The sequence below is a fragment of the Hypoxylon trugodes genome (genome assembly GCF_022578975.1).
Source record: "Hypoxylon trugodes strain CBS 135444 unplaced genomic scaffold F4822scaffold_1, whole genome shotgun sequence".
Taxonomy (NCBI): domain Eukaryota; kingdom Fungi; phylum Ascomycota; class Sordariomycetes; order Xylariales; family Hypoxylaceae; genus Hypoxylon; species Hypoxylon trugodes.
In genome coordinates this window covers 1211967-1228494 of record NW_026250016.1, presented here as the reverse complement: position 1 = coordinate 1228494, position 16528 = coordinate 1211967, and the positions used below count along the sequence as shown (strand labels likewise).

General features: G+C 46.4%; 4 protein-coding genes across 4 annotated transcripts; 2 read left to right on the top strand and 2 right to left on the bottom strand.

The window, feature by feature from the left end:
* Positions 1-29: 29 nt before the first annotated feature.
* F4822DRAFT_423916 (uncharacterized protein) lies at positions 30-1863 on the bottom strand (the record flags this gene model as incomplete). Its single annotated transcript, XM_051460060.1, has 3 exons — positions 30-469; positions 536-1077; positions 1127-1863. 3 exons carry the CDS (start codon positions 1861-1863, stop codon positions 30-32), a joined length of 1719 nt encoding a protein of 572 aa, XP_051319221.1.
* An 827-nt stretch (positions 1864-2690) lies between these two features.
* Positions 2691-3675, top strand: F4822DRAFT_13290 (hemolysin-III related-domain-containing protein). Its single transcript, XM_051452739.1, has 2 exons — positions 2691-2803; positions 2857-3675. The coding sequence occupies exon 2, from the start codon at positions 3097-3099 to the stop codon at positions 3583-3585; it is 489 nt and encodes a 162-aa protein (XP_051319220.1). The 5' UTR covers positions 2691-2803; positions 2857-3096; the 3' UTR covers positions 3586-3675.
* Positions 3676-3764: 89 nt separating this feature from the next.
* On the bottom strand, positions 3765-5097 carry F4822DRAFT_423914 (pyruvate dehydrogenase protein x component; the record flags this gene model as incomplete). The annotated part of the gene is made up of 2 exons (XM_051460059.1): positions 3765-4960; positions 5019-5097. The coding sequence occupies 2 exons, from the start codon at positions 5095-5097 to the stop codon at positions 3765-3767; spliced, it is 1275 nt and encodes a 424-aa protein (XP_051319219.1).
* Positions 5098-5573: 476 nt separating this feature from the next.
* Positions 5574-7851, top strand: F4822DRAFT_423913 (uncharacterized protein; the record flags this gene model as incomplete). Its single annotated transcript, XM_051460058.1, has 3 exons — positions 5574-6552; positions 7153-7322; positions 7372-7851. 3 exons carry the CDS (start codon positions 5574-5576, stop codon positions 7849-7851), a joined length of 1629 nt encoding a protein of 542 aa, XP_051319218.1.
* Between the last annotated feature and the right edge of the window lie 8677 nt (positions 7852-16528).

Genomic DNA, 16528 nt, shown 5'->3' with positions numbered 1-16528 from the left:
AATCCAAGTCTTTCTAATTATGTTCATATTCAAAAATGCGGAAACAAATCCGTCCACTCAGGAGTTTGATACGCCGCGGCCGGCAACTCTCTAATACTAATAATAGCTTCGACTACAATGAACATACGAGCCAATACCAGACTGAACCCGCACAAAAACACCACAATGCCCAACCCAAGGTTCTGCCACCAAGTCTTCTTCCCATCCATCCAGTGCTCCCAGAACTCATTCAGGGTGGGTATCTTCGCGACCATGAGATTTAAGGCCACCCATAATCCGCCACAGAAGCCAATGTAGAGAGCCGAGGCGCGCCAGAGCCAGGACTCAGCAGTAGTAGGGAAATGCTCATTCCAGCCTACAGCGTGGATACCGCCATAACATAGATTCGCTAACCAGAGGACCATACCAACGACGAGGCTGTCGACGTTGCGCAGAAGGTCATTTGATGGCCAGTTCTGCACATGATCTACTACGAGTTACTCGGTCTTGAAGTGGATACATGGGTTACCATCCACATAATGCGACATTAAAATACGGTCGTCGCATAGTATGGGGAAGCTTTGGAGAGCTTCCTTTATCAATGTCCACCTTATGGTATCCCCCATGGATGGCTGTGTGCTATCTGCTCGCTCACTAATGATTCTTGGACGCCTCTCAAAGAATGCCGTGCCTTGTTCTTTTTCGCGGCGCGCTTGGAGTTCGGAGATGCATATTTGGGGAGCTCGGGAAAAGGAAGTCTTCGGATCTTGAAGGAAAGGGAGGAGCTCTATGTCGGGATTGGAGTCTAGAGGGGTCGATGTTGACAGGGCATAGGGTTTGACTCCTGCCTCTGGGGTTGTCGGTTGCAGGCAGATAGTCTCGAACTCGGGAGCCTTGGAGTATAGATTGAGGTGAGCGAATAATGTTTTGATAATGGTCTGAGACTTGACTTGTTGAGGATTGACATATCCACTCATCTCGCTACTTGAGTACATGAAAGCCGCAAGAGGTCCTAATTCATCTGCGTCAAGAATAATGGGCTCGTTTGGGAGTAGCGGCTTATTCCACCAAAACAGATACATCATAAAAGCGCAGAGCCTATGAATAGGTTAGCGTATGCGAAACTGAAGATGAGCTAGGTGCCTACACATGAGCTACAGTATTCACCTCCAGAGGCGTTACTGGAAGTTTTGATGCAAGACGTCCAACTACTTGGATAAGCATCCACACGGCTTGGATTATTACCGTCGCCTTGGCCAGGTCGTTTGCCTTACTCTTATCCTCGATCTCTTCCCTTCGAATTGACGGTAGGTGGCCACATCTAGCGAGAAGTGCTACTCCCCTCGCAGTGAGAGTTAGTCTTCGGGGTCTATCTACTATGAGGTCATCTGGGTTTAGTAATTCACTCTCCAAGGGTGCAAGTTCGAAAGCAAAACCTCCAGTGCACGCAAAGAAGCTATGGGACATCGTCCATTGTTCGGAGCACTTCGTAGCCAGTGAGCTTGGCTTGGGATCTTCAAGAGATTGCTCGACAAGTTGCTGTAGTAGCCGGGCTGAGCACCATTGCCTCCATGCTGTGAAGACGGCGAGCTCCGGGGCATATATCTCAGCGACAACCCAACGAAGGTTAAGCCAAAAGTTCTGTATTCTGGATTGCTGTCGCCTTGGAACGTTGAGATGAAGAGCTGACCAGACACAGAGAACTAAAGTCAACAAACAGGATATAACTAGCGTAGTAGTCCCTCTGCCATCGGGATCTTGGACATAGCCAACGAGCTGAGTGCCATTTGGAATTGTATCCGCGGTCAAATTCGTAGTAATGTCAAAATCGGCCCGGCAGTGCGCAAGGAAAAGAAAGAAGGTAGTAGCAAGACAAGCTCGCATTATCTCAGGGGCCATAAAGTGCAAATTTACATTCAATTGAAACTATCCGAAGGAGATGACATCAAATCCCAAGATCGGACCAAAGAGCGTTGCACTTGCAACTCATATAAGCAACTTACACAAAACATCTTAAGCGCTGTTGAGAAGGGATCTATCTGGAATGTCTGGATGTAACTGGGAGGCATTGGTTATACCGTTTCGAAGCCTTATGCAGGTCCGCCACAGCGATAACGCAATATTAGAAAAAAGCAAATGTTCGATTTTTGGAGGTCATCACCAACGCCTCTTTTTTGATTGTGATGTTTCCTATTGGATGGTTAGGTGCTTGTTGGCGTACAACATCTGCTCCTGCGCAAATGACCAATCACATTCACCGGTAACCGCTGTGCTAACTGCTATAGGAAGCGATATGACGCCTCACGGCCCGGGAATGGTCACCGAGGCCGACGGGAAATGCCCCTGTAACACCAGCCGACTCGTTTCTTCCTCGTGGTGTGAAAGGAAGGCTCCCACAACTTCTGTACCGACAAATATCGATTTTCAATTTCCGAAGAAATTGGCCTTGATAATAAACTCATTATTTTCTATGATAGACAGATACTCCGACAGCGATGACTTCAAAATCTGGGGTAACAAACCAGCCTGGTCTTTTGAGCTGGAAAGATATACGCAAGTAGCAACCTCTATCTCCTCGATTCGCCTTGTATGTTATACTGACCAACCACAGTGCCTTGGCAAAGGTAGATACTGTACCACCTTCACAATATTCACATTGACTTACCTAGATTATAGGGACAATGAGTTCATCTTGACAAGTTACCGGTGAGAACAGAAGTGTGGTCCTTATATGAGAAACATAGACTTATATCTTATTGTAGGCGAGCTTCTTTTTCTCACTTGAAGTCGCTCAAGAGTATCTTCGCAGTCCACAATGAGACAAGTACGAGGCTTACTCCACTACATCATAATAGTTGGATCTAACGTCAAAGCCAGCAAACATATGGTCCCATCTCCTCGGGGCTCTGTTCTTCGCAAAGGTCCTGTATCACTACGTCGGGCTCATAGCAACCCCCCAAGCACCCTTCCAAACACCCGATATCATCGCGCTCAGCATTTACAACCTCAGCGTGGCAACTTGCTTCGTTCTATCAACTTTCTTTCACACCTTCTCCGACCACAGCGCACCGTTACAAACTCGGCAATGAACTTGATCACTTAGGCATCGTACTAGTAATGTGGGGGACAGGCGTCTCTGGTACATATTTCGCCTTCTACTGCACCCCGTTCCCCCGAAATGCCTATTTTACCGCCTTGACCTGTACCGCGGCAGGTTGCGCAGTATTCACCCTCCGCCCCGCTTTCCGCACGCCAGCTTATCGCACGACGCGTTTCCTTATGTACTGCTTCCTCGGCGCAAGCCTATTCGCGCCAGTAGCCCATGGACTTACTCGGTCTGGATGGGAGGAGCTGGAGGAGACTATGGGCCCGCGATCGTTTCTCGGTCTCGCAGTTATTAATTTTGCTGGCGCTGCCGTGTATGCGGCTCGAGTGCCTGAGCGCTGGTTCCCGGGCACTTTCGATTTAGTCGGCCAAAGCCACAACTGGATGCATGTACTGGTGCTATTAGGAGCGCTGGTGAGGCTGCGGGGTCTTTTGGAAGTCACTGCGCGGTGGCAAGTATATACGGAGCGGCATGGTATCTGTCCAGGTATATCGTTATAGGACTGTTATAAAATGTCATGCTAGTCATAAACGCTGCGATATGTGCAAATGGTATATTGTCCAAGGTATAGTAGATAACCAGTTGCTCTTAATTATATAGTCTATCAGTGCTTCCTTTTCAACAGTACAGGCTCTATAGTTACAATCACTTTTTTGCTTGCTTCGAATTCTGAATTTTTTCATAAAACAAGTCTACCCGGCTCGGACTCCAGTACTGTCTTGACTCTTTGTAGGAATGCCTTGGCTCTCTTTTCCTCAGATTTTGGTACAGTGAGGCTGAATATGTTGGAACCGGTAGAGATTCCGGAGTGAGGGCCGGGTCTTTGAACTCGTGGTGCTGATTTCTTAGTTGAACCCGCTAGGAAATCAATGATGTCGACCTTGGTCTTAGGCTTAGGGGCAACACCGGTGAATGAGGGCGAGGGAACGGCAGCGATTTGAGGAAGGTAATAGCCGCGCGATCCCGTCGGACCGGCCTTATCTAGTCCTAGGACTTGATTAAATAGCTCGTCGGCAGTAGGGTTGTAGTTCGATGGTAAGGGTAATTCGTCATTAGCTAATTCGGTGGCTCTTGCGACGAAAGTTGACAGGGGTATGAAAGTGTCAAGTGTATCCTCGACCTTCTTCTGTACTTCGATCACTGTCGCCAAAGAAATAGGTAACGAGACTACTAGATCCTCTGGAATGGGGACTGTCGGTGCCTTTTCTGCCTTCTTTGGTGCCTCTTTCGGAGCGGCGATCTTGATATTGGAGAGGTCGAGGTGGGAAATGTGGTCGAATCGTGCCTTAATCTCTTCTGGCCTGTTCGGCGATACGGTGCCGAGATATGCGAGAACATCGCCCTTAAGTAACCGTCCGTTAGGGCCAGTGGGCGTCATCTCGCTAATCGCAGACTCATCAAGCTTGTGCTCCTTGATTAGGTGCTCCACTGATGGGTAGAGGGGGTATTTTTGCGGAGGGGCCTTTCCTCCAGTTCTCTTGGGTCCGCTGGCCTTCTTCTCGGGTGCGGCGCTTTGGCTTTCTTGTTGCGACGCCGATTCCTCCTTCTTAGCCTCCTTCTGTGCGGGTTGTTCATTGGCGGGAATTTCCAATTGGCTAATGTCGTCTCCGGACTCGGCAACAACACCAATTCGCACGCCAACTTGGACATTCTTACTACCGTCCCCTTGCATGATCTTCATAAGGACCCCGTCATCTTGCGCTTCAACATCCATGGTCGCCTTGTCCGTTTCGATCTCGAGCAGAACATCGCCGGCGGAAAATGAATCGCCCTCCTTGATCTTCCAACTCGCGATATTTCCTTCGGTCATTGTCGGTGAGAGGGCGGGCATGGTGAAGTTTTGGGCGGCGAACGAGGCCGCTGACGTGCGGAAGCCTGCGCGCTTAGCATTAGCTGGATAATACATTCAAGAGCTTCCAATGGATATAAATACCTCGAGTTGTGGCATCTTGAGCGACCCGTCGGCTTACAAGCCGGGCTGATATGCGTGTAGCAGTCACAAAAGATGCCATTGTTTTCTCTTTTCTTGAGGGAGAAAACTTGAGCCTCAATTGAGCAGTGTGTGCTGTGCTCTCTTTTTTTCTCTCGTCAAAGGTGAGATTTCCAAATTTAGAGCTTATGAATTGAACCCGGTCCTGCTTGTTGGGGATCCTCCGGCCTCAACCGAATATTATCGGAAATTTAAGGGACTCCACGCTATAAAGTTTCGCCGCGTTCCGTCCCGGACTTACATTACGTAGGTACATATGTAATTTCAAGATTAAGTTTAAGACCCACTTCCCGTGCACCCAGGGACCTAAATATGACATTTTATCGATAAGCAATTCTATCAAAGTCAGCTTGAAGCTTCACTAACACTCTACAACTAAATTATTAAACTATTCAAGCCCATATAAACAATTCACCTGCGTTATGAGTAGAAAGGGGTTTTCACTCGTACCCAATGTATAGATGGTCAATATAGTCTCATCTAGACTCATAAAACCCGATGACGACGCCTATATCAATATGTCGGGGTTGTTCCCGTCATATCTTTTCACTCCGGACCAACCAAACGGCTGTTGTCTCGCGGTGGCTTCAGCCAACATTCACACAAATAGGCCGCAGGACATTTGCGATAGCTAAAACGAAACCTATACCAGCAAAACAGAAAAAACCTTCTAAAAGTGCCCCGGCGACTCCCAAAGCGCCAGCTGCATCTCCATTCAAGAATGCACAAATTCTTCGCATGAGTTATGCACAACGACTCGCAAATAAATCCTCCCCGGTCACTCTATACGAGGCTGCACCTCATAGGATATTCCTGTTCTCAAGTTATATGACTGGTCTATGTTGTGCTGGGAGTGCTATCATCAATTATTATGCGAATGTACTCCACTGTCCGCCAGAGGTTCACGTGCTTGTTCCAGTCGCATTCGGCGCGATGACTATGGCAATGATGGCTTTCGGAACTAGATTCGCTTTAATGCCTGCTGGATCTATACGTTCTATAAAGATATTACCGGCAAGGTTAGCAAAGGGCAAGACACCAACTTCGGGTGCGAAGGAGATTTCGTCAACAGATATACCAGTCCGGCTCCAAATTGAAGCGCGGCGTAACTTACCCTTTCCATTCTTGCCTTTGCGCCGCTTCGAAGCGGACCCTAATACAATTGTTATGAAGGCGCCCATGTATAACCGCAAGCCAGCTCCCACGGAATATGACAAGATGCGAATGAAGCAAGAGGAAGAGGTCAGACGGAAGGAGGAGCGCGAATACGAGATGAACCACTTGATGACTGCACCATTCCGACATGTAGGACAAGCATTCGGAATGCTTTTCAAAAGTTTCCGCCGCGGCCTAACTGGAGAAGGGTTTGCGCCTATTGAAATCGATGGGGAAAAATTCAAGCTGGATATCACATCCGCGTATGCGCTAGAAGAAGGGCGAGCTTTGGATAGGATTGCGAGGATCGAGGAAGATCCTGGTATAAAGCACCTGCTCTCTAGTCGCCAAGGTGGTGGGAGGCCATGAATACGCAAATAAGCATTATGCAATTGAGCCTACTCATCGATTTTGAATGTACTACTACTTGCGTTGAGATCGCGATCACCTCTCTTCAAAATATCATCCTTAATGAGGTTACGCGGGCCAATTGACTAATCGAATAACGACATCAAGACTCGAGAAGGCGTAAATCTTGAGCAATTCCACGTTATTTGATATTAATTAGAGCCACCAAATCCAGGATAGGCAAGAGAAGAGGCAACTCGGATGATCCCGGAGTGAAGACCGGAGAAAATCGATTTGGGTGAACTTCATTCTCATGAAGACAGATTATGTGTAGAAAAAAGGCCTCATTCAGATTAACATGTATATAAAGCCGCAAGATACTTGGTATATAACCAAAAATAACTCCTAACCCTCATCTCACCTCATTTTCAATTCAATCAGCCATAAGATGAAAGTCCTCATCCTAGGCATGCCCCGCACGGGGACTCAATGTGTGCTCACACACCCATCCCCCTTACCCCTTATAATTTTCATACGAAGTCGACTAGACTAACGACCAAGAACTCTAATTCAGCTCTTGCCGATGCCCTCGAACGTCTCGGAATCGCACCCGTATACCACATGCGCGAGGTCGGCAAGAACCGACACCAAGCGCTATGGATCGAAGCCCTTGAAGCTAAATTCGAAGGACGCGGCGAGCCCTTCGACCGAGCTAAATTTGACCAGATACTCGGGTCCTACGAGGTATACTCCTTACTCTCACAACAGCGTTATCCGTTACTGACGACTGCAGGCTCTAGCTGACTATCCAGCAGCTATCTTCCCCGCGGAGCTCCTATCCGCGTATCCTGAAGCTAGCGTCATTCTCTCCGTCCGGCACTCGGAAGAGGCATGGCTTACATCGATGGAAACCACGCTCTGGCACGCGCATATACATCGACCTCATCCGGACCCATCGCCTATGGCGCCGTTGTCAGAGAAGTATCATGGGTATTGCTGGGATAATGATTTACCTAAGTACGGGATAGCGGCGTATCGCGCGCATAATGAGTTAGTGCGTGAATTAGTAAATGCTGAGAGGGAGAGGGGGATAGGGAGGAAGTTCCTTGAGTTCAAGCCCGGAGATGGGTGGGTGCCTCTGTGTAAGTTCTTAGGCATGGAGGATGTGCCCGAGGGGCCATTCCCGAGGAGTGATGATTGGATTGAGTATAAGAAGATGGTCGAGCCGGAGAAAGAGAAGGAGAAAAAGGCTCTTACGGAAGTTACTTCTTAGATATTGCATGAGGGTGGTTTTTGACTAGGCGGATAATAGAATCGTGTTTCTCGAGGAGATGGGATAAATCCCAGTGCTTTGGATATCCCAGATTCATAGCAGCAGTTTCAATTGTTCTAATAGCTAGACCACATTTTTCTATAAGCATTCGGAGGCTTCATGGCTTTGGCACCTTATCCGTCTTCCTACCTTTCCCCAGCCACTCTCAATCACCCGGGAAATCCTTTCGTTGGTAGTTTTCACATACAAATGATTATTCCAATAATCATTCTACATTCTGAGTTTCACGGCGAGTCTACATTAACCATGTGGTTGTTTAAAATGGCCTTGAAATAATAAAAACCTCACCTCCAAAGGATAACATCAGCAAAATCCATCAACCCTTAAAACAGATAACCAACAACCTCCCATCCACCCAAAGCCCTCACCGGCCATAAACCCCACGCTCTCCCTCAACCCTTAATAATCCCTGACCACGCCGTCAAAAGCCTGACTAAGACCCATCCCACACCGATTCCACCATCGCGGTATCCCATCTCCCTTACATGCCCCTCCACCCAATATCATACGATTCCTTTCAACCCACGCTTCGAAACCGTAGACCCCAACCAGTTAGACAATTCTGCAAGTCGGCTAAGACCCTGAACCACCCTCATCACCCCCTGCGGCGCTAAGCCGGTGCGTATCTTATCTCTCACCTAATTTCCATTTCCCACATTCCACATTCCAAAATCCCATGTCCAGCAGACAAAAACCCATAAACAACAGCTGAAAATACGTCACCACACATGCATAGTCTGCCACCTGTCTCTCCCTGAGAAAAGAAAAGTAGAAATGCTTCTCCCTTCCCGGCACTACATGTGTTTACTCAGCAACGCAAGTCTCTCAACCGCTGCGGCAAACAAATCTCGGACAAACATGTTGAACCGGGCCGAATGCCAAAACGAAACGGAACGAAACGGCAAGGTTTAAATCCTCATTTCATTGTCTGGGTAGATGGTAGGTACTAAATAAGTTAGTTAATGACGGGACAATGACGACGTCGGCGGAAGCATGCCATTAAATAAATACAGCACCATCCTAAAGATTATCCATCGGCTAGTACACCAACCCCGGAGCCGATAGTAGAATTCTCAACCGCGCGGCCTAGTGCCGTAAGGGGCAGGACCCCCAAGGCAAAGGCGCTCTAGTCATGCACGTAACGTGCTCCGCCCACGGAATCGGGTCCGAATCCGATCACGATCCCATTGCGGCGGGAAGGCCGAGTCGTTGCATTGGCGGTCAATGGGATGGTTCTATTCGGAATAATATACGGGATACGTAAGCACGCAAGATGACATGTCTCTCTCATCAACCGAACTCCGTTGAATCTAGACTGCAGTGATATGGGATAATTCTGACTGGTGAGCCTCAACACAAGCCGGATAACCATTGAACCCCACCGCACGTAACACAAAGTGCTTGCATATACGCACGGGTTTCAGAGGTAACCAATGTCGTGAACCAGTCGAAATCCCATTCGACAATTATCCTAACAATAGCATACATCGGTTACCCGAGAACCAGGGCGAAGTCGCTGCTGTCGACTGCCTTAAAGGGCACGTGTACAAAAAGCCGACGAAGGGCACCGCAACGATGCTCAAGTGGCCTGAGAACTGCGTCTACCTGGGGTAGGACATAATATGAGTGACGTTTGTCATCGAGATGTTTCTATACATAAACGCTTGTGATACTGAAGATGCCAAGAAGGCTAAGAGTTCGTCAACGTAGGGAACTTCAACTAGTCTTCTATCAATTGGCTGTTGAAGTGTACCCTGGTAAGGCAGGGGCCGACGAACTCCACGGAGTTTTGTGATACCAGGATACTGCAGAGAATCATGCGACAGTATCTTAAACTGGTTGGCGTGGATTATGCCATGAGGCGTTACAAGAAGCCGAGATATCCAGGTCGTCAATCCTATCTAGCAATCTAGCATTCTCGATAGGTGGAAAAGTCGTACATTCCTGTAGGTCGGCCCTATCACGACCAACTTGGTCCTGACGGGACGGCAACTTACAGCGAGAGAAAAAGGAAACTAAAAAGGAAAAAAAAAAGTCGGGTGCAGAAATTTCAGGAGTTGTTGTACAAGGATCCAATTCGGTGACTTACCGGCAGAAGATAACCACCAATTGTCCAACGACCGATAGGCATTTTCAGAACGCCACTTCGGTACATAATATTGGTCTTATATCAGATCGACGCGTTGCTTGTAGAGGAAAGAAAATTCATGTAAGGATACTCATCCTTATACTTATATGAAACAATTCGGCCACAAATAAGAGGCGTCAAGCCAAAAGCCTCATATACTTGACATTGCAAGCTAGGCTTGCTTGTCTTGAGATATAACAAGGAAATATTCCTCATGGCAAACGTCTGTAGCTAGCTTTGAGACGAGCGCGTTCACTAGGAGAAAATTGTCTAGAACTCTTGGCGCTCGAAAAAGAAAGATTTTCGCTCAGTATAGTTCTTTCTGCATATTGTATCACAACTCATCGGCCATGAAGCTGTGCTTCCATAACACCACATGGGTTCTGTGTCTCTGCCAACTAAGGCAATGAAATCTAGTCGAGGCTGCCAAACAGATCCATGAATGTCGTCAGCCGTGCATGTAGTGCTAGTTTGTGAGTGGCTAGATGATTCCCCACGCGATCGAGGTTAAGACCCAGGTTGTGGAATCCTTGTTCATTCACCCCTCACTTTTTGTTCGTGGGCATTTGCGGCTTGCCTCATTAGCCGATATGTACGAAGGGATTGGACCGACTATCGCCTATCGATGTGACAGGGATGCGCAAGCAAGGTGATATTCATTTTGCTCTGAAGCAACCCTGTCTCCCTGTCTGCATTACAGATTTTCCCTGCAACCAATAAGCAAGCAAGCAAAGGATTTCAGAGCATCTTCACCGCAAGATAGAATATATCTGCAACGGCACGGCGAAGGGGGGAAAGAGTAGGTAGATAGACGAACGAAGAGGAAACAAGATCGACACGGTCCTTTCGTCTAGATTGTGTGAGATTGTGTGCATCTAACTCCCGTCGGGTTACGGAAGGATGGATAGCGAAGGTAACTGAATTATGCAGTGGCTGGCACACAACGAAACGCGGAGTGCTGCAAGTGCAAGCTGCGGAAGAAAATTTGTTCGAGGATTCCCTAGAGATGGGGGACGGCGAACGAGGCGGTGAGCGTCGAATTAGCGTATGCGTATGATAGATGCGGGAGAGAAAGAGACGAATATGCGACAATGTCTGGAATTTCGAAGCGCCAGGCTGCGAGGCAAGGCAGGGCGATGCTGGGCGTGGGAAGGAAGGGAAAAAAAAGAAAAGAAAAGTAAGCCAGTCAAGGCAGGTCATCCGTTTGGCCGTCAAGGGCCGTCAAGGTAATGTTCCATCCAATACAGTATCGGGTATGGGTTGGGGGTTAGAGAGAAATGGATCGGTGTCTTTCGCTACTGGTCAGTTGATCGATTTTCTCGTATGTGGGAGGGTAGTAAAAGGATAGTAAAGGGTAGCGGGAGGGCAAGGAGGGCGGAGGGTGAAGCCAAGGTGGGGGGAGGGGTGACAAAAAAGAATGGTCTGAAAGAACTGAAAGAGGAGAATGAGAGGGGGAGGGGTCGTAAAGGGGAGATCCTCAGAAGAAAGAGTCGATTTGGAAGGGACATTCCCCATATTTTTCAAGATTTCTATTTTGGTAATGGTGTGGTTCAACGACGTAAGGGTGCAGATAACCATAGTAAAATAGAAGCTTCTGACGGGTGGTCTGTGCATATTAGCTTAGAAGTTCCTACAAATTTTATTCACATTCCAAGCGGAACAACCGCAGATAGCGCCATCGATTAATTGATAAGGTACGAAGGTACTTCAATGAGATACCTAGGTAATGATAAGAACATTTTATTTTCTTGAAGATCAAAAACCAACACTAAACATCAATACCTAGGTATGCTACCGAGTTGAAACCTCTGATACGAAAATGATACCTCAAGACATCATCAATCTATAAAATTACCAATTACACATATACACTGCAACAATAACATTATTGGTTTACTGGCTACAGCTAGCTGCTAGAATACCCAAGTCCGAACTGCTTTAAGGTATGAATGCCTTTGAAAGCACGGGTTGCGATGCTACGCATTAAAATCTAGACGTCATGTTGTACTACCAATAAAGCAAGCCATCGCGACTACGCGCTCCTGAAAATCGACTGCATTCGGCCAAAGACCGACAGAAAATTTTACTTGGCAAACCATCTAGAATCATCATCCTCCTTCTCCATACATAGTCCGATATTCGACGGACCAGACGAGTCAGAAAAAAAAAATCTCCTCATAGACAAAGACATGCAGAAGATAAGTCTCTTGTCCTGCAGATGCGAAGTCGTAATGAGGATGGTAGTACAGCAGTCTAGCTAAAGGATGTTACCATTCTGGGGATGCCGGCATTAAGACGGTCCTTAGTTGAAAAAGGAGGCTGGCCAGTCTAGCCAGTCAGCAAGTACCTAGCACAATAACTATTGCCCAGCCTTAACCAGCACTACGATGTATGTACTTTACTATTCGATGCTAACCCCCCAGTTCATACACAGCTCTAAGACCGTTTTGAGATTCAGTCTATTCCATTCTTGCGATAGGTAGGTGAAGCGATTGCGTCGTCCACCGCTTTCTCGCGCTTTCTTTTTCTTCCATCTCCAGATTGATGTTCCTGCAGTTCGCCCGATTTAGTTGTCTGCAAGCCAGGAAAAATAGAGTCAAACTTGGCTTTTTCTTGAAGCTCTACTCATTTACTAGTCTCATCAAGCTAGTGTATGTTTAGTTTAAGGGAAGCTAAATGTGACGGATTCTCGTGATGACGGAATAATATTCAAAATACTGAGGCTGACAGGCGTGAACTCGTCACATATGCTAACGTTATTCTCCACGTGCGATCTTATGGCTTATGGCATTAGGTGTGTGACTTATAAGAGTTAGAACTGTCAGCAAGATAGCTCTAGCCCCCAAATACTACCTAGACTGGGTACTTGAAGAAAGAAAAAAAGTAGGTGGTAGGTATCGCGCCGATACTACTACGGCCCGGAGCGGTGTGAGACCTCTGGATAGGAATTGAAAGGGAGTCAACCACAAGAAAAATAGACGAGCAGGTTGTGAAGCGGTGTGACTTATGTTGAATATTAGGCGCCCAGTTACCGTGTAACGGGATTTGAAGAATTTGACTTGAGGGTTGCCGGAAGATATGTTCGATAGGCCTTGAATATTTTATTATTATTTTAGGGGTACTATACATTATGTGGTTTTACTATATCATGTACAGTACAACACCATCAACGTAACCACCACCATCGTTCGGTAGCACGTATCCATTATCCATATCCATACTAAGTGATACGACAGCAAGGGTCTGTATATTGCCTAGTGTATCTAGTGTAGGTATCTAGGGTCCTTGATGAGGGGATACATATGCACATCAGACTCGATGCTAAACAGACGATCTACCGATTCCCTCTCTCGTAGACTTGTTCTATGCCGACTTAGACTGGTTTGAAATCTTGTCGCATTGCCAACGGCGGAACGGCGCGACAAGTCATTGCCAAACGCGCACTTTGCGATTCAGGTTGTTGGGATTATCATTACTACGAGAGCGCAAGTTGATAGACAATTGATAGACAGAGGGGATCGCTTTTAACCTGCTTATGGTGTTTCTCCTTTTGTACGGGGCGATCAAGTTATAAAAATCCCCGCCGACTATACCCCTCTCGTCGATGAATCCCAGCCCTCCTTATTGCTATACCTTCGGCCAACCAACGGACATACCATCGTACCATTGTGGGTAGCACGCCACTCACAAACTACTGGTGTCATTTCACATTATCTGAAACGCATGCGAAAAAAAGTGTAGCCACGCGTTCGTTGGTGATCGCACATAATACTGCGTACATAGCTGTATAGAATGACTCTGTTAGTGGGTCCCTTAGCCACGCCGCGGGGTCGTTTTCGCAAGCAAGATGACATTATTTCCTGTGACTACGCCCTATGAGAGGCTCACGATGGGATTCATTATAGCATCCAAGATTGCCGTCGCTATTCTCGTGTGGAGTCAATGACATAATTGCTTCCCCAAGTTCGGGAAAGAAACTCAATCGTTGAAAGTTGTCAAAGAGGGGTCCTCAGGATCTAGATATCTAGCCTTGCCAGCATTTGACGTATGGTGGGTGGCTAACTTTATTAGTCTTTACCATTGAGGGGGTGTAAAGTCCTCCATTATAGCCAATCACGAAGAGCCGTAGTAGTAATGGAAATTGATAGACGAACACGGATCAGCTTAACCTAGCAACCTAGCTAATATCAACAAAAGCCGAAGGGAAAAAAGACCATGTTGTCGATTCTTGAGTCTATGAATCAGTGAGTAGATAGATAACAAAGTGAATGGATAGGATATATGGAGCAACGGTTAAGATCAGCAAGTAACTAGCTCAAAGTTGATTAATGAGGATTGATATTCAAAAGTTGAAAAGTCGAGATAAGTTAATTGAACCTTCTAGTCTAGTAGGTCGTAGGTCATTGAATAGTTGTAACAATGTCCCATAGACTTACTTTATGATATGCTTAGTGAGGTATATAGATGACCACCTGAAGCTATTCAGACTTGTTTGCTGCAATAGACCTCAGCGTTTTTTCGGCGGTTGATAGGAATTCGGGATTGGTAGGGTCCAGGGTCAAGGTAATACGGACCTCTGTAGGCGAGATTAAATAGGTTAGGTAACTCCATTCGGGGTGCTAGTTCGTAGGTAGTGCACAGACGTTGGCCTCAGCGTCTATGTACAGTACAGGAGGCTAACGGGAGTAAACGGGTTGGATTATGACGATCAGATACGAAGGATGCGAGATGAAGGAATGGACAAGGTCCTCATAGACAAGGGTCCCATGGATGGACCCTGATATACCTGAAAGTGGGCAAATTTGGGTTTACTCGGGGCTTTTCAAATTACTTAAGCTCCAGGGCTCTTTCGCCTAAGGGTTAGTACCTACCTATATACCTAGTATGTAAAGCATTAGGCTGCTGGGTAGGCGCTGACGGGTGCAGTTGCAACGCGATGCTTCAAATGACCTCACAAAAAGGTAGGTACCTACATAACCTTAATATCAGCTGCGACCGGCGACCCTGACAATATAATACGTTGTAATTGTAATGTCCGGACTATAAAGGAAGGAACGTGGGTTATTATTATAAGTTTGGGGGTATTTCGTAAACAAATGCCATTGTAAACAAATAATAGGAAAGTCGAAGAGAAAAGGGGAATTACTCCAACTCGATGAATCCGATGAGTTTAATAAATATCGATGGTGGTTAGGATTTATTGCATTGAAGGTGCATTGTATGTTACTTGCACTGCATGTCACGGGGGGAAAATGTCGAAAATGTCAGACCATTTAGCCATGATGTGCATTTGAATATACTGAATATACGGAGAAGGTGTAGGTACAATTGTTGAAGTGGGTTAATAAAATGTGAGTAAAAATGTAAATGATTTAAGTTAATAAGTACATGATCGCGAACCGAACTGCAAGTGCTGCAAGTTAAAATATAATAATAAATTATAATAAGTAAGTGTGGCTTTTCATAGTCAGCCATATCCAATCTTATGAGAGTTTCACAGCATTAGTGCATGTTACTAAATTTTGTCGAATAGTACAAAGAAAAAATCATGAGATTGTCATTTCAAATTTTTGAAGCCGTTGAGGGGCCATGGAAATATTTCTTGCACTATCATAACAGACGGACTTATGGAGTAGATACTAAGTTGAAGTTCTTATTGTTGCTACTCACGATATCGACATGGGTTATTTAGCACTCCTAAAAAATTAACATCGGTACCCTTGACCAAGTCTCGAGCATGTTCTTTGCATGGGGGTACATCCCTGGTTCGTAGATTGCGCTTTGGCTTCAAAAAATGGTTGCTGGGCATCGAACATAATAGGGTCCTTTTTTTCTGTGTTCCCAAGGTTTCTACAAATTCTTATTCGATCGCGATCAACCTGGTTTTTGATGCACCCCATCACGGAATATGTAGAAAAAGCTGGTTATATCGACATCATTCGTTCGGGTTCGGAATAAGGGGTTCTATCAGAAATTGTTCGAAATAGCTAATGAGCAATAGAATACTATGTGTGCCGTGCATGATTGTCTCGTTGTTGTTGATCGATATCCTGGCTCGGACGATCATATACGGACATTCCCTAGGCGGTTAGACCGGGCTTTGAACGGCATCGTCTGCATTGTGTGGTCGGTAGGTGGTATTGTACACGAACAAGTATGTAATTGTACGTTAGTTATGGTACGTACAAAGAAATTCTAGGCCTTTTCGATCCTAATGGAACTAATTGGGACTGATGGGCCTGATGGACCTTCGATGGATCAATCTGATGCAGAAAGCGCCCGTCAGGTAATGCAGCTGTCAAACAGACAATGAACGATAATCTCGTTATTGGACACAATACATGACCATACACGGAATACATGGCTGATCAACTTCGAGTGTGACCTATTGACTGGTCAAAAGGTACTGGGTCCAGCTAATGAAGCCCACGCCCATCTGACGCATTGGCGCCAAAGTCTTGTCTGAGCCGCGCAGCCCATGGAGTCCGT